The 27,569-nt window shown below is 39.6% G+C and overlaps 2 protein-coding genes and 1 pseudogene across 2 annotated transcripts; all 3 read right to left on the bottom strand.

The window, feature by feature from the left end:
• Window positions 1–200: 200 nt before the first annotated feature.
• LOC114545539 (myosin heavy chain, fast skeletal muscle) lies at window positions 201–11,258 on the bottom strand. Its single transcript, XM_028563889.1, has 39 exons — window positions 11,037–11,258; window positions 10,818–10,961; window positions 10,565–10,721; window positions 10,437–10,464; window positions 10,252–10,348; window positions 10,053–10,145; window positions 9,900–9,963; window positions 9,720–9,818; window positions 9,528–9,631; window positions 9,296–9,434; window positions 9,064–9,182; window positions 8,771–8,920; window positions 8,500–8,670; window positions 8,109–8,409; window positions 7,913–7,983; window positions 7,722–7,809; window positions 7,480–7,597; window positions 7,278–7,401; window positions 6,788–6,924; window positions 6,443–6,698; window positions 6,116–6,358; window positions 5,855–6,031; window positions 5,621–5,766; window positions 5,440–5,530; window positions 4,952–5,341; window positions 4,715–4,841; window positions 4,507–4,625; window positions 4,224–4,420; window positions 3,765–3,948; window positions 2,576–2,741; window positions 2,313–2,437; window positions 1,894–2,202; window positions 1,597–1,800; window positions 1,350–1,475; window positions 1,095–1,265; window positions 905–1,009; window positions 726–821; window positions 474–605; window positions 201–264 (listed from the first exon to the last, which is right to left on the bottom strand). The coding sequence occupies exons 1-39, from the start codon at window positions 11,241–11,243 to the stop codon at window positions 244–246; spliced, it is 5,796 nt and encodes a 1,931-aa protein (XP_028419690.1). The 5' UTR covers window positions 11,244–11,258; the 3' UTR covers window positions 201–243.
• Window positions 11,259–15,875: 4,617 nt separating this feature from the next.
• On the bottom strand, window positions 15,876–27,147 carry LOC114545337 (myosin heavy chain, fast skeletal muscle). The gene is made up of 15 exons (XM_028563612.1): window positions 27,042–27,147; window positions 25,497–25,517; window positions 19,705–19,709; window positions 18,986–19,182; window positions 18,527–18,710; window positions 18,249–18,414; window positions 17,985–18,109; window positions 17,566–17,874; window positions 17,269–17,472; window positions 17,037–17,162; window positions 16,782–16,952; window positions 16,592–16,696; window positions 16,400–16,495; window positions 16,148–16,279; window positions 15,876–15,939 (listed from the first exon to the last, which is right to left on the bottom strand). Exons 1-15 carry the CDS (start codon window positions 27,145–27,147, stop codon window positions 15,919–15,921), a joined length of 1,968 nt encoding a protein of 655 aa, XP_028419413.1. The 3' UTR covers window positions 15,876–15,918.
• Window positions 20,662–21,472, bottom strand: LOC114545559 (myosin-13-like; annotated as a pseudogene).
• Window positions 27,148–27,569: the final 422 nt, after the last annotated feature.

The raw sequence follows: 27,569 nt of genomic DNA, 5'->3' as shown, positions 1-27,569 counted from the left end.
CATATTCAGTCAGTGTCAGTAACCTCCCTGACACAAGTTAACACAAACCAGTGCTCTTTGATTTTAATCTTGCATTTTTCATGTCCCCAAAAAAGTGTTATTCAAATCTCACAACTACCGTTGAGAGAAGCAAAGAGGTGAAAGTATTACAGACAGAATTTAATATCAACGGTTTAATCTTTATTGTTTTGGCATGAATTATTTCATATTATATGATTCAACACAGCCAAACTCTCATGTGTTTTACTCTGCTGCTTCTTTTCCCTGTTAAAAAACACAGAAATGGTTTGTGTGAGTTTGAATAAGCGATAGAGGACAATAATTGTGATCTGTTAATTTTATCGTATTTAAACCTAATGCTTTATAAGGTGAATATAATACTGTAAAGAATCTGCTCTAACATATTGACAGATATACCTGAAAGAATAATTGCTTTGTTGGTTATTTGTCACTAAACTGATGTATGTATTTACCTTGCCAGAGTCACGGCTCTTTGCCCTCAGCTTGTTGACCTGGGACTCTGCGATGTCAGCGCGCTCCTCAGCCTCCTCCAGCTCATTCTGAACCTTCCTGCATTTGGACAGATGAGTGTTGGCCTGCTCCTCCTGAAATACAAGACATAGAAAAAAAAAATGTTCAAAAAGATCCATAGTACTACTGTACATTAAAATAACTATGATATATTGTCAAACTTCCAGTGTTGAACATGTATATGTTGTCCTTACCGCCTCCTCAGCCTGCCTCTTGTAGGCCTTGACCTTCAGCTGCAATTTGTCAACCAGATCCTGCAGCCTGGCAACGTTTTTCTTGTCCTCCTCAGTCTGTAATAGGCAATATAGATTTGCATTTGTATTTTAATGGTAAATATATTAGATCATTTTTGTACTGTGAAAAATGACTGTACCTGATAGGTGAGCTCCTTCACCCTCCTCTCATATTTGCGGACACCCTTAATGGCATCTGCTCCGCGTCTCTGCTCAGCCTCAACCTCTGCCTCCAGTTCACGCACCTTCAAAAACAAGACAATAAGTATCCGTCTTTCTTTTCCGAAAGTGTTGCTTCAGTTGTGCAAATTCTTAACGTGACTTTCATACCCTGGACTCGAGTTTCTGGAGCTGCTTCTTGCCACCCTTCATGGCCAGGTTCTCAGCCTCATCCAGGCGGTGCTGCAGGTCCTTCACAGCAACCTCCAGGTTCTTCTTCATCCTCTCCAGGTGAGCGCTGGTATCCTGCTCCTTCTTCAGCTCCTCAGCCATCATAGCAGCCTAGAAGAGACAGCATAAAATGTTAATGAGAAATATCTTGAACATGTTGGAGTGAAAGGAAGAACAAATGAAATGTAAACCTACATCAGTGATGGCCTTCTTGGCCTTCTCCTCTGCATTTCTTGCTTCCTGAACAGTGTCATCCACTTCACTCTGGACCTGGACCAGGTCAGACTCAAGCTTCTTCTTGGAGTTCAGAAGGCTTGTGTTCTAAACGGCAAAAAAAAGGCACTTTAGAATAATATTAATAATACATTAAATGCCGGATGTTTACGTTATTTCATTGTCATTAGATTTTTGAATTATCAAAGAAATGATTGGGCTTGTTCACCTGAGAGTGCAGAAGTCCAACACGCTCACTGGCATCCACCAGCTCCTGCTCAGCAACTTTGCGACCTCTCTCTGTCTGTTCCAGAGCAGCTCTGAGTTCCTCGATTTCAGCTACCATCAGACCGTTCCTGCGATCCACCATAGCAGCTTGTTCCTTGAAGTCTTCCTGTGCTCTGACAGCATCATCAAGGTGCAGTTGTGCATCCTAGTGAAGAAATATCAGGAAAATTTTCACATGAATGCCAAAATTTACTTGCACTGACCAAAGTCTGTGCAACAACTCTGTGTCTAACTATACCTTCAGCTGCGCCTGCACATTCCTCAGCTGCTTCTGGGACTCAGCAGCCTGGCGATTGGCGTGGCTCAGCTGAATCTCCATCTCATTCAGGTCTCCCTCCATCTTCTTCTTGACTCTCAGGGCATCGTTTCTGCTCCTGACCTCAGAATCCAGAGTGCTCTGCATGGAGTCAGTCACCCTCTGGCTGTTCCTCTTGATCTGCTCCATCTCCTCATCTTTCTCTGCCAGCTTCCTGTCCACCTCACCCTTAATCTGGTTGAGCTCCAGCTGGACACGCAGGATCTTAGACTCTTCGTGTTCCAGAGTTCCCTAATGATATCAAATTATTTAAATATTAATCTTTGCCATTAAACCTTTTTTTGTATATTTGTCTATTATTAAAAAAAAATTTCAGAAGATTTCCTCGAGAAAAATAGTACCTCAGCCTCTTCAAGAGCCGTCTGGATCTCAGCCTTCTCGGTCTCCACCTGCTTCTTGGACTTCTCCAGCTCATGGATGCTCTTGCCAGTCTCACCAATCTGTTCAGTCAGATCTGAGATCTCCTCTGCAGAGAGATACATGTGTGTTATACTGTTAAGCCTTACAATGTAAAATAAAAACACTTTATTCTAACACAATTGAATACAATGTAAGAAACACAAGTGTTGAATACAATATAGCTGTTACATAATGTAGAACTTACGTTGCAGGTTCTTGTTTTCCCGCTTCATGGTCTCCAGCTGATCCAGAGATTCCTCATAAGAGTTCTTCATCTTGAACAGCTCAGTGCTGAGAGAACGAGCCTCCTTCTGTGCTCCCTCGAGCTCGGCCTGACCCTCCTCGAACTTCTGTTTCCACTCTGCCAACACCTGAATAACATAATTAATACAGTTCAGTTGGTTATGTAGCAATATGGGGAAAAAAATAAATATATATATATATATATATATATATATATATATATATATATATATATATATACACACACACTCACCTAAAGGATTAGGAACACCTGTTAAATCTTACGTTAATTAAATGATCTAATCAACCAATCACATGGCAGCTGCTTCATTGCATTTAGGGCTGTGGTCCAGGTCTAGACAATCTCCTGAACACCAAACTGAATGTCAGAATGGGAAAAAATTGTGATCTGAGCAACTTTGAGCATGGCATGGTTGTTGGTACCAGACGGGCTGGTCTGAGTATTTCACAATCTGCCCAGTTACTGGGATTTTCATGCACAATCATTTCTAGGGTTCACAAAGAATGGTCTGAAAAAGGAAAAACATCCAGTATGCTGCAGTCCTGGGGGGCGAAAAAGCCTTTTTGATGTTAGAGGTCAGAGGAGAATGGGCCGACTGATTCAAGCTGATAGAAGATCAACTTTGACTCAAATAAATACCTGTTATAATCAAGGTATGCAGCAAAAAACAAGCACAACCTTCAGGCGGATGGGCTACACCAGCAGAAGACCCCACCGGATACCACTCATCTCCACTAAAAATAGGAAAATTAGGCTACAATTTGCACGAGTGCACCAACATTGAACATTTGAAGACTAGAAAAATGTTGCCTGGTCTGCTGAGTCTCGATTTCTGTTGAGACATTCAGATGGTAGAGTGAGAATTTGGCATGAACAGAATGAGTACATGGATCCGTCATGCCTTGCTACCACTGGGCAGGCTGGTGGTGGTGGGGGTGTAATGGTGTGGGGGATCCCTTTCACCTTCAGAACTGCCTTAATTCTTTGTGTCATTGATTCAACAAGGTGCTGGAAGCATTATTTAGAAATGTTGGCCCATATTGATAGGATAGGGTCAAACATGGTATTAGTATGGTGTTCCTAATAATCCTTTAGGTGAGTGTATATATATGTATATAAACAATGCTACCTTGTCAAAGTTCCTCTGCTTCTTGTCCAGGTTGGCAGCCAGCCCATTGGCCCTCTCCACATCAATCATGAGGTCCTCCACCTCACTCTGGAGCCTCTGTTTGGTTTTATCAAGAGAAGCACACTTGGAGTTCACTGCCTCAATCTGCTCCTCAGCCTCCTGAAGACGCTGAGCCAGCTTTTTCCTGTTTGAAAAGGATAAGATTTGTTTTCCACTGAAACTACTTTTTTCCAGATATTTTTTCAGGAATGAAATACAAATCATTACATAGTCTCGGAACCTAGATGAATATAAAAAAGCACTGCTTTGATCTAAAATGTTATTTTCGTAATAAGATACTAGATACAAACAATTGAAAAACCTGTTTAGAACATGTGTTTAAATGCAAGTACTGTATTTGAGTTATGCTAAAATGCTACACTTCTGAACTGCCCATTGAATTGTTTGAATCTTACTCACTTGGATTCCTCAAGCTCCTCAGTGCGCTGGATAGCATCAGTTTCATACTTAGTTCTCCACTGAGCCACCTCACCGTTGGCCTTGGACATTCCACGCTGCAGCTCAGCCTTGGCCTCCTGCTCCTCCTCAAACTGCTCCCTCAGCAGATCACAGTCATGGCGGGCTGATTGCAGTCCATGGGCAAGAGCATTCTTGGCCTGGTGTAAGACATATGATTGAATTTACAAAATTCCTTAATCCCAAACTAATAATACCAATACACACTCACTTAACGGTGTTTTACCTTAACCTCCTCTTCAATCTGTCTCTTCAGCTCCTCAATCTGCTGTGTGAATGCCTGTTTGCCTCTGGTCAGCTGGGAGACAAGAGCTTCTTTCTCTTCAACTTGACGGCTGAACTCACCTTGTGTGAAAGATGTCATGATACCTTAGTTTTTGTCATGTTTCTGAATAATGTACACAACAGATCATTCAGTTTAAAGTTTTAGATACCATTTTCTGTCAGGAGACGTGCTTTCTGTGCATTTGAGTCATTGACTTGACGGACATTTTCATCATTCTTGGTCTTCAGTTCGCTAAGTTGGTCCTCTAGAGTACGGCACATCTTTTCAAGATTTCCCTAATGAGTAAATAGAGATGAGATCAGTGATCAGATTTTATTCATAATATTAATTACATTATTTACTATGCTTATTTAGTTAATAAAATAACATGTAATGCATTGTGTACCTTGGCTTTAGCAACAGCCTCCATGTTGCTGGAGAGGTCATCAATCTCCATCTTGTATTCACTCTTTTCCTTCTCAAGCTTCTGCTTTACACGCTGGAGGTTGTCGATCTGCTCTCCCAGCTCAGCTACGCTGTCAGCCTGCTTCTTGCGAAGAGCAGCAGCGGTGGCTTCATGCTGCAGAGTGGACTCCTCAAGATCACGACGGAGCTTCTGGAACTCGGCTTCACGCTTCTTGTTCATCTCAATCTGAGCAGCAGTGGCACCGCCGGCCTCCTCCAGCCTCTCACTGATCTCCTCAAGTTCCCTGGCGAGGTCAGCTCTCTGCTTCTCAACCTTGGCACGAGCAGCACGCTCAGCCTCAATCTCCTCCTCCAGTTCCTCAATACGAGCCTGTTGAATATAGATGTGATGTCTTTAAGTACTTTCACTTTTAATACACACATTTGGGAACACAATGCAGAAATGTTTCGTGTAATGCGATATGTCACCTGGAGCTCCTTGATCTTCTTCTGAAGCTGAGCACCCAGTGACTGCTCATCTTCAATCTTGCTAAGGAGCTGACTGATTTCAAAGTCCTTCCTGTGAGAATTATAGATAAAGTACATAAATGTCATGCAGTTAACCACAATTTTTAAAAGAATGGTTGTACAAATTCAGAAATGACGTTACTTTTTGATCTTCTCATCAGACTGCTGCTTGTCATTCTCAAGATCCATGATGGATTCCTGGGCCAGTTTCAGATCACCCTCAAACTTTCTCTTGGCTCTCTCAAGGTCCATACGGAGCTTCTTCTCTTGCTCCAGAGAACCCTCAAGCTAAGAAATAAGATGAGATTTTAACCATCACATTCAAGAAGAAGTCTCTTGCTTTGCCATCCAAGAGACTTTGTAAAAAGTAACTTACATCATCCACTTGCTGCTCAAGCTTGGTCTTGGCCTTGGTCAGAGTGTTGACTTTGTCTTCTTCTGCCTGCAGGTCATCAAGAGTCTGCTGATGAGCCTCCTGAAGGGCTTTCTTTTCCTTGGTCAGCTTAGCAATGCTCTCATCTTGAGAGGCCATCTCCTCAGTCAGGTTCTTAACCTAAGTGTGCAAGAAAAATCTTGTCTTTAAACGGTCATCATTATAATCTTACTTGATCTGCTGGACAGATTATTATTTACCAACCTTGTTCTCTGTGGCATGTTTCTCTTTTTCCACTTTGGCCAAGGTAAGCTCCAGGTCATCAATATCCTTCTTGAGCTCAGAGCATTCATCCTCCAGCTTTCTCTTCTTGGCAGTGAGCTCAGCATTCATTTCCTCTTCATCCTCCAGTCTCTCGGTTGTCTCTTTGAGTTTGGCCTCGAGCTGAATCTTACTCTTGATAAGACCCTCACATCGCTCTTCAGCATCATTCAGATTCTCTGATTCCTAGTTAATTTTCCAAAAATAGATGTTAGCACATCAACATTAAAAAACATGAAAAAGCAGAACTGTCTGTTGGTGTGTACTTACAGATGCTACTTGGAGCTGCAGATCATTCTTCTCCTGCAAAAGGGACACCATCTTCTGCTCCAGTTCCTTCTTCTTGGCCAGGGCAGCAGCCAAGTCAGTGGTCATCTTTTCATAGTTCTCCTTCATAGCTGCCAGCTCCTTCTCAGTTTCAGCACTCTTCAGCAGAGGCTTGATCTTGTAGTACACCTTCATCCATGGCCAGTGTTTGACATTCATGAATGAGCGGACATTGTACTGGATGGTAAATACAGCATCCCTGTTGAAAAGAAGTTGCTGTTAGGGACAAAGTTATTTCTCATTTTTCATTCCATGGCTGTGTACTCAAAATTGTTGTTTTCAACATGCCTCCTCGCTGTCATCTTCACAAACTCTGTTCTCATGAGGAAACCACGGCACAAAGCCTGAGTCATGGTGACCAGAGATGCCAGTTTTTCATCTCTCATCTCCTCTAGGACACCCAGCAGACCAGCCTTGAAGAACACCTGATCAAGGAGAAAATAGAAATTGACTTCATGCACTATGCACTATTAAACATCACTAAACATTTAACCAGAAATGACTCAGAGGGCTTGTACCCCACACAAGACTAAATGTAACCTGCTCCATCAATGGCCACATGGTGGCGCAAATTCTCTGTTTCTATCCTTCTCCCATTAGACTACATAAAATTGTGTAAGACTATTTTAAGATACTCCTTTTTTTTAACAGACAAAATGCACCGACCATCATTGAACTTTTATTGGTTGTCACCAAAGGGTAGGGTCAGAAGCTTCAGCTTATATAAGGCCCATTGGAAAGTACCACTAAAGTATATAAATGCAATCAAGGTGCTTACCTTGGTGTGTCCAAATTTGTACTCATCATGATTAACATCAATTGACCCAAGCAGCTTCTCTGAAGCCTTCTTGTTGTCAATGAACTGGCCCTCTGGGATGACACTGGCATTCAGCACCTTGTACCTTTTTATTAGAGTTAATGATCAGTGTGAGCATTTTCTTTTGAAAATATATCAAAATTCTTTAAATATCCATTGATACCTCTGCTTGAAGTCAGCATAGAGAATTCTGCTGGGGAAACCTTTTCTGCAAATTCTGATACCCTCCAGCACACCGTTACACCTGAGCTGGTGGATGACCAAGAAGTTCTCCATCAGACCTGTAAAAAATACATTTCTTAATTACTTCCTTGAATAAATAGTTAGGCTCTAAAATTAAGTAAACCATACCATCAAAACAAATAACTCTTCAAAGAATCTTTTGAGATTAAATTTTCCATGTACCTGGAGTCTTTGACTCATTGGGAATCAGGCAGCGCACAAAGTGAGGATGGGTGCTCCTCAAGTTAGTCATCAGCTTGCCCAAGTTCTCCTGTAGATCCAAAATGGTGAGTTATATCATGCATATATAACAACTGATTTGAGCATAAATTGAGATACTGTATATGAGATAAGTTTGCAATGTTAAACCTTACCCTAAACTGTGAAGACACAGTCTGCATAGAACCACCCTTCTTCTTGCCACCCTTCTTTCCACCACCAGTTTCTGTAAATGTTTTTAAATAGTGAAAAATGTGACATAACATTTACATAAGCACATGCTACAGTTAGTTAAAAAATATACAGTATAACCTTAAAATGTGTTTTAGTTTACTGTAATTTCTATCATACCCTCAACGACGGGAGGATACAGAACAGCCAGCAGTTTCACTGGGGATTTCTGGTAGAGCTGAATGACAGAGTCATTCAGTGGATCCTTGTTCTTGTCCAGCCAGCCAGCGATATTGTAGTCCACGGTACCGGCGTAGTGCACCAGGGAGAAGTGGGCCTCAATCTTGCCCTTGGCGGGCTTAGGCTTCTCAAATGCTTTGTTTTTGCCAAGATGCTGGTCATACAGCTTGTTCTTGAAGGATGTGTCTGTGGCCTTGGGAAACATGCACTCCTCTTCAAGGATGGAGAAGATTCCCATGGGCTTGATGAAATTGTGAAGAAGTATGTCATTAAGTGATACATTAAGTCAAATTAAGAACAATTAGTTAGAATTACCAAATGAAGTGATTACCTTTTCAATGAGCTCAATGCAAGCAGCCAAGTCCATGCCAAAGTCAATGAAATCCCAGATAATACCCTCCTTCTTGTACTCCTCTTGCTCCAGGACAAACATAGTGTGGTTGAAGAACTGTTGTAGTTTCTCATTGGTGAAGTTGATGCACAGCTGTTCCAAGGTGTTGAACTGTGATGGGACAAATAATTAGTATAATCTCTCACAGGGCAATAAGAATGATTCTGTCATGAAAAGTATCAGCCTCTGAATTGTTTGAAATGACGCTTACATCAAAGATTTCAAACCCAGCAATATCCAGGACACCAATGTAGAACTGTCTAGCTTGTTTAGTGTCCAAACTCTGGTTGATACGGACGACCATCCACAAGAACATTCTCTCATAGATAGACTTGGCCAAGGCAGGCACTGCGTTCATAACCTGAATAAAAACAAGGATGTGATTTGTTTAAAATCCACCGTCAACCATCTTGTAAAATGATGAAATACTGGTATTTTAAATTTTTCTAATGAAATAAAATACACAAAAGATAAATAGAAGTGATACCAGTTTATCTCAATTACCTGAGGTACAGTCTGTCCCTTGGTGACATACTCATTTCCGACCTTCACTCTGGGATAGCACAGAGCCTTGAGCATGTCAGCGGAGTTCAGACCCAGCAAGTAACCAACCTTGTCAGCCTCTGTAAATAGTTCAGAGATTTTGATCATGATATGAACAGAAACCAGTGTGATTAAGAACTGTATTACTGTTTTCCCCCAAGCTATTCACTCTGAGCTGACAATAAATACTCACCCTCTGTGCCATCAGGCTCAGCCTGCTCCTCACGCTGCTTCTGCTTGAACTTCATGTTACCGTGGTGGAGCACAGCACCAGTCATCCTGTAGATGCTCACCTTCTCTTCACCAGTGAAGCCCAGGATATCAATGGCATTCTGAGTTCAAAAGAGGTCCACACAAACATAATCACTTAAAAGGGCAGTTTTGATGTGGATTTATTTAAATATTTGAAAGTAAAAATCACTCACATCAGTTGCTTCCAGCTCAACTTTGTCATCAATGCTGGCCACAGCGATCTGACCCATGCTACACATGGGGAAGTCATAGGGGTTGGTTGTGATGAGTGCCTGATCTGGAGATCAAAAAAACGGACAACACGTGAGAACATTTGTTTCATATGAAAACAGGTTAAGCAATGTGCATCCTCTCAATCTTCTTACCAAGTATCTCAGGGATGTGGCCGGTCATCATCTGGAAGAAGATGTGGTAGCCTCTTTCATCAGAAAGCTGGTATGTCACTCTTGACTTCTCCAGCAGATCTGCAAACATTGTTCATAAATTACAGTCTGACCGATTCTCAATTCCAGTCGTATGTCTGTACTATGAGTATAATTACTTACATGTCTCAATATCAGCACTAGCCAGTTTGCCAGTTGTGCCGAAATGGATTCTGATGAATTTACCCTGTTTGGAACAAAGGATTTTTAATGTCCCTCCACATTGGCAATCTGTAACAAGACCTCTTTCATGTGTAGAAATTGTTCCATACTTACAAAACGAGAAGAGTTGTCATTCCTAATAGTTTTGGCGTTACCATAGGCCTCCAGCAGGGGATTGGCTGCAATAATCTGATCCTCCAGTGACCCCTATAATCCAGTTTTAGAATTACAGTCAGAAAATGACTTTATTTTTCCCCCTTTAAAAATATTCTATAGAGGAAGAACCCTGAATTGTAATCATACAGTAACATACCTTTGATGTGTCCCTCTTCGCTCCACCAACTGCGATTGTTGCAAAGTACTGGATGACACGCTTGGTGTTCACAGTCTTTCCAGCACCAGATTCTCCACTAGGTATAGACATAGACTTTTAAGAATCTGATCAAGATATTTGACTATGTTAAAAAAAGTTAACAAATGTAAATGTAACAAACTTACGTGATCAAGACAGACTGGTTCTCCCTATCTGTAAATAAACAACAAAATAATGTAATAATAATTGAGTTTTACTGCAACAGAAACCCCTTTATACTGATAAATTCTACATTGTGTTGGGAATGACTTACCAGTAAGCATGAACTGAAAAGCGTTGTCAGAGACAGAGAAGATGTGGGGTGGAGCCTCCATACGCTTCTTGCCTCTATAGGCACTTACACATTCAGCATCATACACTGGGAGCCACTTGTAGGGGTTCACAGTGGCACAGAACAACCCAGAGTAGGTCTGAAAGTGATCATAGAGATTCAACATTTAACTCTATGTTTCCTACAAGTTTAGCAATTCATAATACTTCTTTTCTCATTAGGCAGATTGTCTTACGTAGATCATCCATGCTGCAAAACGCTCTTTGAGGTTATACAGCACAGAGGCTTCATTGAGATGGGTCATCATGGCCATGTCCTCAATCTTGTCATACTTGGGAGGGTTCATTGGGAAGACTTGATCTTCTTTCACTGTCCTCTCCTGCAACAGGACATTAGACACAATGAGAACTAATCTCATTGAATTCCCAGTTGACTGTGACTTCATGATACTAACCTCCTTAGTGTCCAGGAGTTCGACGGTGACTTTGTCACCATCTTTCTTGAGGATTTTTGCCTTCAAGTACAGTTCCTTGGTATCGGCCACGTAGCAGGCACTCTTGGCATCAAACGGTGTACTTTGAGCCTCAATTCTCTCCTTTTCTGGCTTACGAAGGTAAATGGCAGCTTTGCCATAAATGGCCATCTCCGCGTCCGTACTCATGGTGGCGGTTTACTTCTATGAAGTAATTACAAATAAGAGTAAATATATATATATATATATATATATATATATATATATATATATATATATATATATATATATATTTTATATTTAGGCATTAAAACTAATGTCTTCTAGCCATATGACTAGAAATCCCAGAATTATAGAGTCCTTCGAAATAATCAACACATACCTTTCAAATTGAGTTCGGGGCATCATCACAAGTCAGCAAATCAACCAATAGCAATCTTAGAATAATGATTTCTGTTCATATCATTGAACAGTTCCTAAATGCCTGGTGTTGTACTAAACATCCACAATATATCAATACCAAAATAGGTTTTTACATTATTAAAAGATACCTTTAACTTAGTTAAAGCCTATCAGACCGTTAGACTATTGTCTATGCTGTAATGTCATTACGTTGCTCTATAATTTACACACAACATCTGTTGCATGTCTCTCCATCCAGGGAGAGAGATTCATGCTCAGTTTCTCTTCCTGAGGTTTCCTCCGTGTTCCCCCGTTAAAGGGGTCCAAATTGAAGGTCTAAGGACAGAGAGTGTCATATGCTGTACAGATTGTAAAGCCCCTTGAGACAAATTTGTGTTATTAGGTTATATAAATAAAATTGACTTGACTTGGCTGATTGTTGTTACAATTAACACTAGTTGTCATTTTGAGTTTTGTCCTAATTGAATGCAAAACACCTAAGGTCATGGATTAAACACACAAATACTTAAAATAAAAGTTGTACATACCTTATCCTTTCCCCTTGTGAAAATAATGTTGCACTCCACAATCCTATTGAAAACATCATCGGTTAGTCAGTGCAGGAAACAACCTCAAAGATGCACAGAGTGCATTGAATACATACATTCATTCTTGCACTGAACTGCCTTGCACTATATTTATATTTAAATCTTAAATCTTGACTATACTGATATTGGACTATTCTTTTCCTCTCTTCAATTGTTATTGCATATTTTTTTGTAAATTTGTAAATTCTATTGTATTCTTACTTAACAGTATTTTTTTTATATTTCTTACTGTCCTTGCTGTTTTTGTTTTTTATATAAGTTAGTGTTGTACTTTAAGAGCAAAGATTAACCGGAGTCAAATTCCTCGTTTGTTTACGCAAACCTGGCCAATAAAGCTGATTCTGATTCTGATGACATTATATTTAGTTTACAAAATACACCTTCATATAATTTCCAAAATGAGAAAGACATCTAAATGGTACGATGCATAGTAGTAGACCACCTCACCCGAAGCTGGAACTTCAATCGCCTTCCACCACGCTGTCTAAGGCACCCACATGGACCCCTTATATTCAGTCTGATGTGCTTACTAAGCAGAGGTTGAAAGAAACTTACATGCCAATTATGGTAAGGGTGACAGTTGAGACTTGACGCATTTTTTAGTGCTTCTATATGTGGAAGAATCCCTACCCCGAGTAAGCAGCTTTTGAGTTCTTTTAAAACATTCACATATACACAATTTTTTTAAAGATTATAATAGGACATGGTGGTGTTGACACATTTTAAGATGAAGATTACCTTTAAGATGTTTGATGATTGATAATTGTTTGATTGACATTCTTTAATTTGAGACTATGTTGTGGGATTTTAAATTCATATGAGGAATCTAAAGTTTGTTATCTGACAGACAGCAAATGCATCAAAGGTAGATGAACATTGACATTATGGTCTTAAATTATTTCATGCTTGCTCTTGTTTTGTAATTTCTTGACTTCTAATAAACCTGCTTGTGCTGAGGTGAGTAGAGATTACAAAATGAGATTAGTTTTCATATAGATTAGAGCAACAGTGGTTTTGGTACTTGTTTTGACTTGATGTGATGTCGGGCTTAGTTTTCCAAGCTTTTGGTAACCTTTACTGAAAATGCAAGACATAAGAGCAAACAATGACTTTTTTACACTTGCCTCTTTTTAGTCACATAAATTGGATTATTATGGGGATTATTATGGCAATATTTAGTGTGCATATGTTAACATACCGAGATATGACTTACTATGTAATATTTTTAATCACTAAGTAAGGAAAATTTGTATTAAATCTAATTATATTTTTACAATTGCACATTTATTATTGCCTTTTCTAAACTAACTTACCATGATTTTACAGAAATGTCAATTTCTCCTAAAATGTAATTTCAATTCATTCAGGCTCTGAGATGTCTTTTTAAAGGAGATTCAGTCCACATTATAGAATGATTAGGATTAAGCAGTCAGAGTGAGCCAGTTGTCAGCTAACTTGGGGTGCGATGTAGAGCTTATGCTATCTTCTATGAGCCACTTGTGTTAGGGGCCCCTCTGTCAAGATCCATCTTGTAATTTGAGTGGTTTTGAGTTTGAGTTGGCATGTCATTAAAGTGAGAGGCTGCAAAGCCTGCCCTGGATTGGTTGACTGTATATTATTAAGCAAAAGAATGCTTTGACCAAAATGTAATATGGCTTTAAACATTAGGAAACATACTGTACATACTGTACTGTAAGTTTTACCAGAACATCTTGCCATGCTTTCAGATTTGCCCTGAATGTCACAAAATGTCTTTTAGTGGACTATTGATATGCAGATATAATTGATTGAAAATATCTTTGTTCTGGGAATGATAAAAATCTCCAAAAAGAATTTTCAAAATGTAATTTTCATGAAAATGTACAATTTACACAAGCTACTGTACTGCATGTTAGATGAGAGAGAAACAAAGTAGTGAAATAGTTAGGGCACATCAAGTGTAAGGTACTGTACAGTGAAAATACATCATGCATCTCTTCTAAGATTTCATTGAACAAGATGTTCACTGAATGTTGTGTATTAGAAAATCACACACACACACACACACACACACACACACACACACACACACAGAGTTTCAAACAATGATTAAAATGTTTCAGGTATGGGCTCCTACAATGCTTCTTAGTCCTGTTTTTCATCAAATGTTTAAGATTATTTGATGTTCAGATGACTGTTTGCAGTGAGCACACAGCTGATTGATGTCTCACAGCAAAACACTCCCCCTTCCAGAGTTTACCTCACATGGTCAGATGTCAGAGCCATGCTATTTAGGCTACTTTGAAAGAAAAGAAATGATCAAAGCTACTATTTTGACCTTCTAATAACCCAGTCTTAACTAACAAAATTAGCTAATTAAAATATGTGGTGGCTCCAAGTTGTTTCCCTCTAAGGGGCTAAAAAACAAAGGAGATGTATTATCTGCTCATCTTGTACAACGATTGGCCAGCAATACCTCAACCAACATTTCATGTGCTGCATTGCGCCAACTCAGTGTAATTAGATAGGGGTCAAAGTCCTGAGAAGGAAGAGAGGTCAGAGGACGCCTGGTGTTTGGGGGGGTGGACATTTGAAGCACACGGCAGTTGTTGAAGCTTCTGAAAAAACAGTCTGCTGACAGCTACTGTTTTTTTTTGACATTTTGGAGGCATTTTTGATGATTATTTTCCGGACCTTTTTGTCACTTATTTTGATGTTTTTGTCGCTTTTCCCCCAATGTTTTTGTTGTTTTTTGACATTTGATTATTTCATTTTTTTCAGACATACTGTAGCCTATTTGTTGTTGTTTTTGGACATATTGTGATGCTCCTTTTCCTCGGCTGACCATCAGTTATTTTACAGATGAAGAGGGACTTTTGTTGTTTTTGTTTCCAGGAAGATAAAGAAGATTAGTCTTTGGCACCAAACTGCAGCTCTTCATCATCACTTTGTTCATCAGGTCTTTTTTGACATTTTTGTTGCTTTTTAAACATATATGAGTCGCTTTTTCTATGTCTCTGGGGCTTTTTTTCTGACGTTTTAGTCGCTATTCTTCTCATTATTGACACCTACACTTCCCATAACGGAACTGGGGGGACTCAGGTTTCTCAGACTCTAGTCCTGCCTTCAGCAGCCGGGGATCAGATTCCAGTTCCTCTCTTTACTTTTTTCTATGGGGAGGGGCCCATAGAAAATGCCCCTGCTGGGACCTTTTAGGGTTCTTACTGGCAATACTGGGGACTTCACTAAAACATGTTTCTGCTTCTCTCACTTCCCATACTAAAAACAAACAAAGCAAAATTTTAATATTCTAGTCGATTCTAACAGCAAGATGAATATGCTACTACTGAGCCGTTTTCGAATGTCGATTGGATGAGTTTCAGATGAGTCTTCTTTGTGAATATTTGCTACATTTATAAAGCGTAAAGCTGCGTGTTTAGGCCTATATTGCTCCTACAAACTGGCTTGCTGTGTCTGTCAGTGTTTCCGTGGTCGGACATACACTGATTACATTACTTGGTCATTTAGTTTTTACAGAAATCAAACCCATTTGGTTCATGTTCTGATATCAGCGCTCACTAAGACACTGGCGGGGTTTTCAATACAGTGATGGCTGGGTGAAATATCCGAGGTGGGGCTGGGCCATATTCATACTGGCCAGTGTCAGTAACCTCACAAACCAGTGCTCTGTGATTTTAATCTTGAGTTTTTCATGTCCCCAAAAAAGTATTATTCAAATCTCACAATTACCTTTGAGAGAAGCAAAGAGATGAAAGTATTACAGACAGAATTTAATATCAACAGCTTAACCTTTATTGTTTTGGCACGAATGATTTCATATTATAAGATTCAATACAGCGAAAGTCTCATGTGTTTTACTCTGCTGCTTCTTTTCCCTGTAAAAAACACAGAAATGGTTTGTGTGAGTTTGAGTAAGCGATAGGGGACAATAATTGTGATCTGTTAATTTTATAGTATTTAAACCTAATGCTTTATAAGGTGAATATAATACTGTAAAGAATCTGCTCTAACATATTGACAGATATACATGAAAGAATAATTGCTTTGTTGGTTATTTGTCACTGAACTGATGTATGTATTTACCTTGCCAGAGTCACGGCTCTTTGCCCTCAGCTTGTTGACCTGGGACTCTGCGATGTCAGCGCGCTCCTCCGCCTCCTCCAGCTCATTCTGAACCTTCCTGCATTTGGACAGATGAGTGTTGGCCTGCTCCTCCTGAAATACAAGACATAGAAAAAAAAATGTTCAAAAAGATCCATAGTACTACTGTACATTAAAATAACTATCGTATATTGTTAAACTTTCAGTGTTGAATAATGTATATTTTGTCCTTACCGCCTCCTCAGCCTGCCTCTTGTAGGCCTTGACCTTCAGCTGCAATTTGTCAACCAGATCCTGCAGCCTGGCAACGTTTTTCTTGTCCTCCTCAGTCTGTAATAGGCAATATAGATTTGCATGTGTATTTTTAATGGTAAATATATTAGATCATTGTTGTACTGTACATGGTAGCTACCAAAGTGACTGTACCTGATAGGTGAGCTCCTTCACCCTCCTCTCATATTTGCGGACACCCTTAATGGCATCTGCTCCGCGTCTCTGCTCAGCCTCAACCTCTGCCTCCAGTTCACGCACCTTCAAAAACAAGACAATTTGTATCTGTCTTTCTTTTCCGAAAGTCTTGCTTCAGTTGTGGAAATTCTTAACGTGACTTTCATACCCTGGACTCGAGTTTCTGGAGCTGCTTCTTGCCGCCCTTCATGGCCAGGTTCTCAGCCTCATCCAGGCGGTGCTGCAGGTCCTTCACAGCAACCTCCAGGTTCTTCTTCATCCTCTCCAGGTGAGCGCTGGTATCCTGCTCCTTCTTCAGCTCCTCAGCCATCATAGCAGCCTAGAAGAGACAGCATAAAATGTTAATGAGCAATATCTTGAACATGTTGGAGTGAAAGGAAGAACAAATGAAATGTAAACCTACATCAGTGATGGCCTTCTTGGCCTTCTCCTCTGCATTTCTTGCTTCCTGAACAGTGTCATCCACTTCACTCTGGACCTGGACCAGGTCAGACTCAAGCTTCTTCTTGGAGTTCAGAAGGCTTGTGTTCTAAAAGCCCCAAAAAAGGCACTTTAGTCATTACATGCCTGATTTTCACGTTATTTAATTGTCTTTAGGTTTTTGAATTATTGAAGAAATGATTGGGCTTGTTCACCTGAGAGTGCAGAAGTCCAACACGCTCACTGGCATCCACCAGCTCCTGCTCAGCAACTTTGCGACCTCTCTCTGTCTGTTCCAGAGCAGCTCTGAGTTCCTCGATTTCTGCTACCATCAGACCGTTCCTGCGATCCACCATAGCAGCTTGTTCCTTGAAGTCTTCCTGTGCTCTGACAGCATCATCAAGGTGCAGTTGGGCATCCTAGTGAAAACATATCAGGAACATATTCACATGAATGCCAAAATGTACTTGCACTGACCATAGTCTGTGCAACAACTCTGTGTCTAACTATACCTTCAGCTGCGCCTGCACATTCCTCAGCTGCTTCTGGGACTCAGCAGCCTGGCGATTGGCGTGGCTCAGCTGAATCTCCATCTCATTCAGGTCTCCCTCCATCTTCTTCTTGATTCTCAGGGCATCGTTTCTGCTCCTGACCTCAGAATCCAGAGTGCTCTGCATTGAGTCAGTCACCCTCTGGCTGTTCCTCTTGATCTGCTCCATCTCCTCATCTTTCTCTGCCAGCTTCCTGTCCACCTCACCCTTAATTTGGTTGAGCTCCAGCTGGACACGCAGGATCTTAGACTCTTCGTGTTCTAGAGTTCCCTAATGATATCAAATTATTTAAATATTAATCTTTGCCTTTAAACCTTTAGTTGTATATTTGTCTATGATTAAGATTTTTTTTCAGAAGATTTCCCTGAGAAAAATAGTACCTCAGCCTCTTCAAGAGCCGTCTGGATCTCAGCCTTCTCGGTCTCCACCTGCTTCTTGGACTTCTCCAGCTCATGGATGCTCTTGCCAGTCTCACCAATCTGTTCAGTCAGATCTGAGATCTCCTCTGCAGAGAGATACATGTTTGTTATACTGTTAAGCCTTACAATGTAAAATAAAAAACACTTTATTCTAACACAATTGAATACAATGTAAGAAATACAAGTGTTGAATACAATGTAGCTGTTACATAATGTAGAGCTTACGTTGCAGGTTCTTGTTTTCCCGCTTCATGGTCTCCAGCTGATCCAGAGATTCCTCATAAGAGTTCTTCATTTTGAACAGCTCAGTGCTGAGAGAACGAGCCTCTTTCTGTGCTCCCTCGAGCTCTGCCTGACCCTCCTCGAACTTCTGTTTCCACTCTGCCAACACCTGAATAACATAATTAATACAGTTCAGTTGGTTAATGTAGCAATATGAGAAAAAAAGAAATACATATATTTAATTGTTGTATGGCTTGGCCACACAAAGTAAACAATACTACCTTGTCAAAGTTCCTCTGCTTCTTGTCCAGGTTGGCAGCCAGCCCATTGGCCCTCTCCACATCAATCATGAGGTCCTCCACCTCACTCTGGAGCCTCTGTTTGGTTTTCTCAAGAGAAGCACACTTGGAGTTCACTGCCTCAATCTGCTCCTCAGCCTCCTGAAGACGCTGAGCCAGCTTTTTCCTGTTTGAAAAGGATAAGATTCGTTTTCCACCGAAAATAATTTTTTCCAGATATTTTTTCATGAATGAAATACAAATCATTACATAGTCTCGGAACCTAGATGAATATAAGAAAGCACTTCTTAGATCTAAAATGTTATTTTCGTAATAAGATACTAAATACAAACAATTGAAAAACCTGTTTAGAACATTTGTTTAAATGCAATTACTGTATTTGAGTTATGCTAAAATGCTACACTTCTGAACTGGCCATTGAATTGTTTGAATCTTACTCACTTGGATTCCTCAAGCTCCTCAGTGCGCTGGATAGCATCAGTTTCATACTTAGTTCTCCACTGAGCCACCTCCCCGTTGGCCTTGGACATTCCACGCTGCAGCTCAGCCTTGGCCTCCTGCTCCTCCTCAAACTGCTCCCTCAGCAGATCACAGTCATGGCGGGCTGATTGCAGTCCATGGGCAAGAGCATTATTGGCCTCATGAATGAGCGGACATTGTACTGGATGGTATATACAGCATCCCTGTTGAAAAGAAGTTGCTGTTAGGGACAAAGTTATTCCTCATTATTCATTCCATGGCTGTGTACTCAAAATTGTTGTTTTCAACATGCCTCGTCGCTGTCATCTTCACAAACTCTGTTCTCATGAGGTAACCACGGCACAAAGCCTGAGTCATGGTGACAAGAGATGCCAGTTTTTCATCTCTCATCTCCTCTAGGACACCCAGCAGACCGGCCTTGAAGAACACCTGATCAAAGAGAAAATAGAAATTGACTTCATGTCTGCACTATACACTATTCTAAACATTAAACCAGAAATGACTCAGAGAGCATGTACTCCAAACAATCATATGAATGTCTTATATTATTATAAAACCGTTTTTATCTTCATCAGGATCAGGATATGTAGCAAAATATCGTAGACAGTGAAACACAATTATTCTAAATGGCTGATGGCAGCTGTGCTTTTTTCTAGAAAACTTTAATCCTGTATGGGCACTTTTACTAGTCTTTTACTATCACTTTGTACACAAGACAAAATGTAACCTGCTTCATCAATGGCCACATGAGGGCGCAAATTCTCTATTTCTATCCTTTACTCATTCAGTGGCCTAATTTCCCATTACAATACATAACATTTTGTAAGACTTTTTTAAGATACTTTTTTGTTTAACAGACAAAATGCACTGACCATCATTGGAAAGTACCACTAAAGTATACTAATGCAATCATGGGGCTTACCTTGGTGTGTCCGAATTTGTACTCATCATGATTAACATCAATTGACCCAAGCAGCTTCTCTGAAGCCTTCTTGTTGTCAATGAACTGGCCCTCAGGGATGACACTGGCATTTAGCACCTTGAACCTTTTTATGAGAGTTAATGGTTAGTGTGAGCATTTTCTTTTAATAATCTATACAAATTCTTTAAAAATCCATTGATACCTCTGCTTGAAGTCAGCATAGATAATTCTGCTGGGGAAACCTTTTCTGCAGATTCTGATACCCTCCAGCACACCGTTACACCTGAGCTGGTGGATGACCAGGAAGTTCTCCATCAGACCTGTAAAAAATACATTTCTTAATTACTTCCTTGAATAAATAGTTAGGCTCTAAAATTAAGTAAACCATACCAACAAAACGAATCACTCCTCAAAGAATCCAGTGACCCCTATAATCCAGGTTTAGAATTACAGACAGAAAATGACTTTATTTTTCCCCCTTTAAAAATATTCTATACAGGAAGAACCCTGAATCGTAACCATACAGTAACATACCTTTGATGTGTCCCTCTTTGGTCCACCAACTGCGATTGTTGCAAAGTACTGGATGACACGCTTGGTGTTCACAGTCTTTCCAGCACCAGATTCTCCACTAGGTATAGACATAGACTTTTAATTATTTGATCAGTATATTTGACCATGTTAAACAAAGTCAACAAATGTAAAGTTAACAAACTTACGTGATCAAGACAGACTGGTTCTCCCTATCTGTGAATAAAAAACACAATAATGTAATAATAATTGAGTTTTACTGCAACAGAAACCCCTTTATACTGATAAATTCTACATTGTTTGGGTAATGACTTACCAGTAAGCATGAACTGAAAAGCGTTGTCAGAGACAGAGAAGATGTGGGGTGGAGCCTCCATACGCTTCTTGCCTCTATAGGCACTTACACATTCAGCATCATACACTGGGAGCCACTTGTAGGGGTTCACAGTGGCACAGAACAACCCAGAGTAGGTCTGAAAGTGATCATAGAGATTCAACAGTTAACTCTATGTTTCCTACAAGTTTAGCAATTCACAATATTTCTTTTCTCATTAGGCAGATTGTCTTACGTAGATCATCCATGCTGCCTAACGCTCTTTGAGGTTATACAGCACAGAGGCTTCATTGAGATGGGTCATCATGGCCATGTCCTCAATCTTGTCATACTTGGGAGGGTTCATTGGATAGACGTCAGCTTCTTTCACTGTCCTCTCCTGCAACAGGACATTAGACTCATTGAGAACTAATCATATTCAATTCCCAGTTGACTGTGACTGCATGATACTAACCTCCTTAGTGTCCAGGACTTCAACGGTGACTTTGTCACCATCTTTCTTGAGGATTTTTGCCTTCAAGTACAGCTCCTTGGTATCGGACATGTAGCAGGCACTCTTGGCATCAAATGGAGCAGTTAGAGCCTCAATTCTCTCCTTTTCTGGCTTACGAAGGTAAACGGCAGCTTTGCCATAAATGGCCATCTCCGCGTCCGTACTCATGGTGGCGGTTTACTTCTGTGAAGTAATTATAAATAACAGTAAACCTATATATAAATAATTTTATATTTAGACATTAAAACTAATGTCTTCTAGCCATATGACTGGAAAGCCCAGAATTATAGAGTTCAATAAATTAATTAACACATACCCTATCAAAATGAGTTCTGGGCATCATCACAAGTCAGTAAATCAAACAATAGCAAACTTAGAATGATGGTGTCTTTCATATCATTGAACAGTTCCTAAATGCCTGGTGTTGTACTAAACATCAACAATATATCAATGCCAAAATATTTTTTACATTATTAAAAGATACCTTTATCTTAGTTAAAGCTTTTCAGACCGTTAGACTATTGTCTATGCTGTAATTTCATTGCGTTGCTCTATAATTTACACACAACATCTGTTGCGTGTCTCTCCATCCAGGGAGAGAGATTCATGCTCAGTTTCTCCTCCTGAGGTTTCCTCCGTGTTCCCCCCGTTAAAGGGGCCCAAATTGAAGGTTTGAGGACAGAGAGTGTCGTATCCTGTACAGATTGTAAAGTCCCTTGAGACACATTTGTGTTATTAGGTTATATAAATAAAATTGACTTGACTTTACTTGGCTGATTGTTGTTAGAATTAACACTAGTTGTTATTTTGAGTTTTTTCCTAATTGGATGCAAAACACCTAAAGTCATGAATTAAACACACAAATTCTTAAAATAAAAGTTGTACATACCTTATCCTTTCCCTTTGTGAAAATAATGTTGCACTCCACAATCCTATTGAAAACATCACGGATTAGTCAGTGCAGGAAACAACCTCAAAGATGCACAGAGTGCATTGAATACATACATTCATTCTTGCACTGAACTTCCTTGCACTATATTTATATTTAAATCTTAAATCTTGACTATACTGATATTGCACTATTATTTCCCTCTCTTCAATTGTTATTTTATATTCTTTGTAATTTTATAAATTCAATTGTATTGTTACTTAACAGTATTTTTTTTATATATTTCTTACTGTCCTTTCAGTTTTTGTTTTATATATAAGTGAGTGTTGTACTTTGAGAGCAAAGGTTAACTGGAGTCAAATTCCTTGTTTATATTTATGCAAACCTGGCCAGTAAAGCTGATTCTGATTCTGATGACATTATATTTTGTAAATATAATGTCATATAATTTCCAAAATGAGAAATACATCTAAATGGTATGATACATAGTAGTAGACTACCTCACCACAAGCTGGAACTTCACTCGCCTTCCACCACACTGTCTAAGGCACCCACATGGACCCCTTATATTCAGTCTGGTGTGCTTACAAAGCAGAGGTTGAAGCAGACTTACATGCCAATTATGGTAAGTGTGACAGTTGAGACTTGACACATTTTTTGCTGGTTCTATATTTGGGAGAATTCCTACCCTAAGTAAGCAGCTTTTGAGTTCTTTTAAAAGATTCACATATATATATATATATATATATATATTATTTTTTTTAATTTTTTTTTTTAATTAAAGATTATAATAGGAAATGGTGGTGTTGAGACATTTTAAGATGAAGAATACCTTTAAAATGTTTGATGATTCATAATTGATTGATTGATATTCTTTAATTTGGGACTATGTTGTGAGATTCCAAATTTATATAAGGAAATTAAAGTTTGCTATCTGACAGACAGCAAAAGCATCCAAGGTAGATGAACATTGACATTGTGGTCTTAATTTATTTCGTGGTTCCTAATAAACCTGCTTGTGCTGAGGTGAGTAAAGACAACAAGATGAGATTAGTTTTCATATAGATTAGAGCAACAGTGGTTTTGGTACTTGTTTTGACATGATGTGATGTTGGGCTTAGTTTTCCATACTTTTGGTAATCTTTATTGAAAATGCAAGACAAAAGAGCAAAAAATGACTTTTTACACTTGCCTCTTTTTAGTCATGTGAATTGGATTATTATGGTTATTATTATGGCAATCTTTAGTTTGCATATGTACACATACCCAGTTATGACTTACTATGTAATATTTGTAATCACTAAGTAAGGAACATTTTTATTAAATGTAATTATATTTTTACAATTGCACATTTATTATTGCCTTTTCTAAACTAACTTAACATGATTTTACAGAAATTTCAATGTCTCCTTAAATGTAATTTCAATTTATTCAGGCTCTGAGATCTTTTTAAAGGAGATTCCGCTTAGGGTTATTCCGCTTAATCGGTCACTCTGACCGATTAAGCGGTCAGAGTGAGCCAGTTGTCAGCTAACTTGGGATGCGATGTAGAGCATATGCTGTCTTCTGTGAGCCACATGTGTTAGGGGCCCCTCTGTCAAGACCCATCTTGTAATTTGAGTGGTTTCAAAAGTTGCTGTGTGAAGATGAGAGAAGTTTGCATGTCATCAAAGTAGGAGGGTGCAAAGCCTGCCCTGGATTGGTTGTCTTGTATTATTAAGCAAAAGAATGCTTTGACCAAAACGGAATATGGCTTTAAACATTAGGAAACATACTGTACATACTGTACTGTAAGTGTTACCAGAACATCTTGATATGCTTTCAGATTTGCCCTGGATGTCACAAATTGTCTTTTAGTGGACTATTGATATGCAGATATAAGTGATTGAAAATATGTTCTGGGAATGATCAAAATGCCCAGAATGAATTTTCAAAATGTAATTTTCATGCAAATGTATAATTTGCATGAAACTATGCTAATACTACTGTACTGCATGTTAGATGTGAGACAAAAAAAGTAGTGAAATAGTACATCATGCATATCTTCTAAGATTTCATTGAATAAGATGTTCACTGAATGTTTTGTATTATAAAATCTCTCTCTCTCTCTCTCTCTCTCTCTCTCACACACACACACACACACACACACACACACACACACACACACACACACACAGTTTCAAACAATGATTAAAATGTTTCAGGTATGGGCTCCTACAATGCTTCTTAGTCCTGTTTTTCATCAAATGTTTAAGATTATTTGACGTTCAGATGACTGTTTGCAGTGAGCACACAGCTGATTGATGTCTCACAGCAAAACACTCCCCCTTCCAGAGTTTACCTCACATGGTCAGATGTCAGTGCCATGCTATTTAGGCTACTTTGAAGGAAAAAAAATGATTTAAACTACTATTTTGTTTTCGTTACAATGTATGCTCACCAAACATTATGATTATGGAAATAATTACTGCATTCAAACAAGTGACCCCTTAATAACCCAGTCTTAACTGTCACAATTAGCTAATTAATTAAAATATGTGGTGGCTCCTAGTTGTTTCCCTAAACAAAGGAGATGTATTATCTGCTCATCTTGTACAACGCTCCAGCGTTCAGAGCAAGCCCATGAATCAATCAGTTTTGTTTGTTTGTTTTTATGGGTTCTTTTAATACCTCTCCTAACATTTTGTGTGTGCCAACTCAATGTAATTAGATAGGCTAGGTGTCAAAGTCTTGAGAAGGAAGAGAGCAGAGGACGCCTGGTGTTGTGGGGGGGGGGGGACATTTTAAGCACACGGCAGTTGTTGACGCTTCTGAAAAAACAGTCTGCTGACATGTTGCTGCATTAATATCATCACATTAAGTGGTTCATGTGGGACATTTTAACAGCTACTGTTTTGTTTTCGTTATAATTTCTGCTCACCAAACATGATGATTATAGAAATAATTACTGCATTCAAACAAGTGACCTTTTAATAACCCAGTTTTAACTGACAAAATTAGCTAATTAATTAAAATATGTGGTGGCTCCTACTTGTTTCCCTCTAAGGGGCAAAAAAACCCAAAGGAGATATATTGTTTTTAAGGCAAGGCAGTTTTATTTATATGAAGCTCAGCGCAAATTCTTTCAGGAAGACTTGTAATTACTGCAATCACCACTATCTCTCCCTAAATCTATTCAGCTGTTCACTCTTCAGTAAGCCAATCAGAATTGGTCAAGAAATTCATGATCAAATCACAGCATGACATCCTGCTTTAAATGTCTCTCTCCTTGCTATCAGCTGTCTTTACAGGCTAATGTGCAACCCTCCTCTTCCCCTTCCACCTCTGCTCGTCGACGACCAACGCAACCTGAGTTCCTTTCTGGCGGACAGCTCCTTCGTTCGGTCTCTGGGTTCCCTCTCTGCCATCACCAGTGTCTAGGCTCCATCGTTTAATGATGGAGTCTAATCTCCAAAGACTCTGTACATTTTATGTACATTTCATATTATGCTTTTCTACAATAGCTATTTGCATATCTGCAACAAAGTCTCTCCTGATTGAAATAGCACATCTCAGCAACAGTGCAATTCAAAGTGTATTATCTTGTATTATCTGCTCATCTTGTACAACTCTCGGCCAGCGTTGAGAGCAAGCCCATGAATCAATCAGTTTTGTAATAATCTTGATGTTTGTTTGTTTGTTTTTACGAGTTCTTTTTATAACTCTCCTAACATTTTGTGTGCTGCATTGCGCCAACTCAATGTAATTAGATACAGTATGTGTCAAAGTCCTGAGAAAGAAGAGATGTCAGAGGACGCCTGGTGTTGGGGGGGGGGTGGACATTTGAAGGACACGGCAGTTGTTGAAGATTCTGAAAAATGCCTGCTGGCTAGTTACAGTACCAGAGTGAGATAGCATGATGTGGAAACAATTTGACCATTCATGGTTTAACCTTTTCATGTTCACAAAAAAAGACTATAAAAGGGACAGCTCACAGAAGGGCAGTATGTATTACAGTTTTTCTCCATTGGTTTGGCTCATTTGTTGAAACAGAAATTACATTCTCATAACTCTAAGATCATTTGGCAAAACAGCCTTACAGTTCAGCACAACACTATAGCTCACTTGCAAAAGCTCATATCTCCCCCAAAACTGTTCACTCATGCTTCAAAACTAAATTCCTTTCCCATTTAAAGAGTCAGTGCCACAAAAATGGCAAATATCCTTCTCAATTGCTTTAGCTAATTTCTTGAAACAGACCGGATGTTCTCAACACTCTTGGTGCTTTTGCCAAAATAACCTGGATGGTTCGGCACAACACCATGGTTCACCTGCAAAAGCTCATATCTTTCCCAAAACAGTTCACTTGTGTCAAAACTAAATTTCTTTCTCATTTAAATAGTCAGTGCCCCCAAAATCCTTTGTCCCTTTGGCATTGCGAAAGCACTGCAAGTCAAGATGTTTAGATGTTTTGTTACTATGGCAGAGGACCATTGAAATATCCCTCATGTCCACCTTTCAGTCTTAGCCCAGTCCTTCATTGACAATGGTTACTGTACTGTTTTTGTCTAGCTAACAGAATACAACTGTGGATAAAACTGAAGAGAAAAAATAGGATTTAGGGTAAGAGTAGCCTCCAAGGTTTGACATCACACATTGCACTCATACTGCCAAGGAAATTGTAACCATTTGTATTCACACACATAAAGTAACTTCCATACATCAGTGTAAAAAGAAAATGTATACAGCATAATATACTGTAATATAAACACACAAACAAAAAACAAGGAAAAGTATATGTAGCCTACAGTGCTGTAAATAAAGCTGGAGTTTCACAACTAACAGTTCTTCACTGGTCGCTGTCCTCACCCTCCCTCTCCTGGCCAGCGTCCTCACCCTCCTGGCCATCCACACGCTGCTGTCTGTCTGGCCACAGATTCTCGTCCACATCACAGCGTATATTCTCCCTTGCCATGCAACGAGGGAAGAAACGGCGTGCATGTTGCAACCATCCCCTACACTGATCTCCTGTAACGTCTATTGCACGTAGCAGGGATCTCTGATCTTGAGCCCGATGCTCATACACTTTCCACCTCCAAGCGGAGAAATACTCCTCAATAGGATTGAGGAAAGGAGAGTAAGGTGGTAGAAACACCATGACCATCCTTGGATGAGTAGTGAACCAGGCCCTGTAGAGCGGGTGCACGGTGGAAATTCACATTGTCCCATACAATGACATATTGTGGTAGGTGAGGCCCTACGAAACCTCTCTCATTTTCATGGATCAAATCAAAATGAAGGCGGTCCAAGAAGATGAGGAGCTTCTGTGTATTGTATGGGCCAAGTCTAGGGATTTGAGTGGCCACAGCATTCACAGAAATGGCAGCACACATAGTT

This window comes from Perca flavescens, chromosome 19 (assembly GCF_004354835.1).
Source record: "Perca flavescens isolate YP-PL-M2 chromosome 19, PFLA_1.0, whole genome shotgun sequence".
NCBI classification, from domain to species: Eukaryota; Metazoa; Chordata; class Actinopteri; order Perciformes; family Percidae; genus Perca; species Perca flavescens.
The sequence above is the reverse complement of the archived record's forward strand: the minus strand, read 5'-3'. Positions and strand labels throughout refer to the sequence as shown.

Coding starts and splice junctions, on each gene's coding strand:
- LOC114545337 (XM_028563612.1), bottom strand. CDS start 27,147: ATGGCAAGGGAGAATATACGCTGTGATGTGGACGAGAATCTGTGGCCA. Junction 17,473..17,565: donor ATGTGCAGGCGCAGCTGAAG/GTATAGTTAGAC, acceptor TGTTTTCACTAG/GATGCCCAACTGCACCTTGA. Junction 15,940..16,147: donor AGAGCCGTGACTCTGGCAAG/GTAAATACATAC, acceptor TGTTTTTTACAG/GGAAAAGAAGCAGCAGAGTA.
- LOC114545539 (XM_028563889.1), bottom strand. CDS start 11,243: ATGAGTACGGACGCGGAGATGGCCATTTATGGCAAAGCTGCCATTTAC. Junction 5,342..5,439: donor AGAAGATCAAGGAGCTCCAG/GTGACATATCGC, acceptor TATATTCAACAG/GCTCGTATTGAGGAACTGGA. Junction 606..725: donor AGAGGCAGGCTGAGGAGGCG/GTAAGGACAACA, acceptor CTTGTATTTCAG/GAGGAGCAGGCCAACACTCA.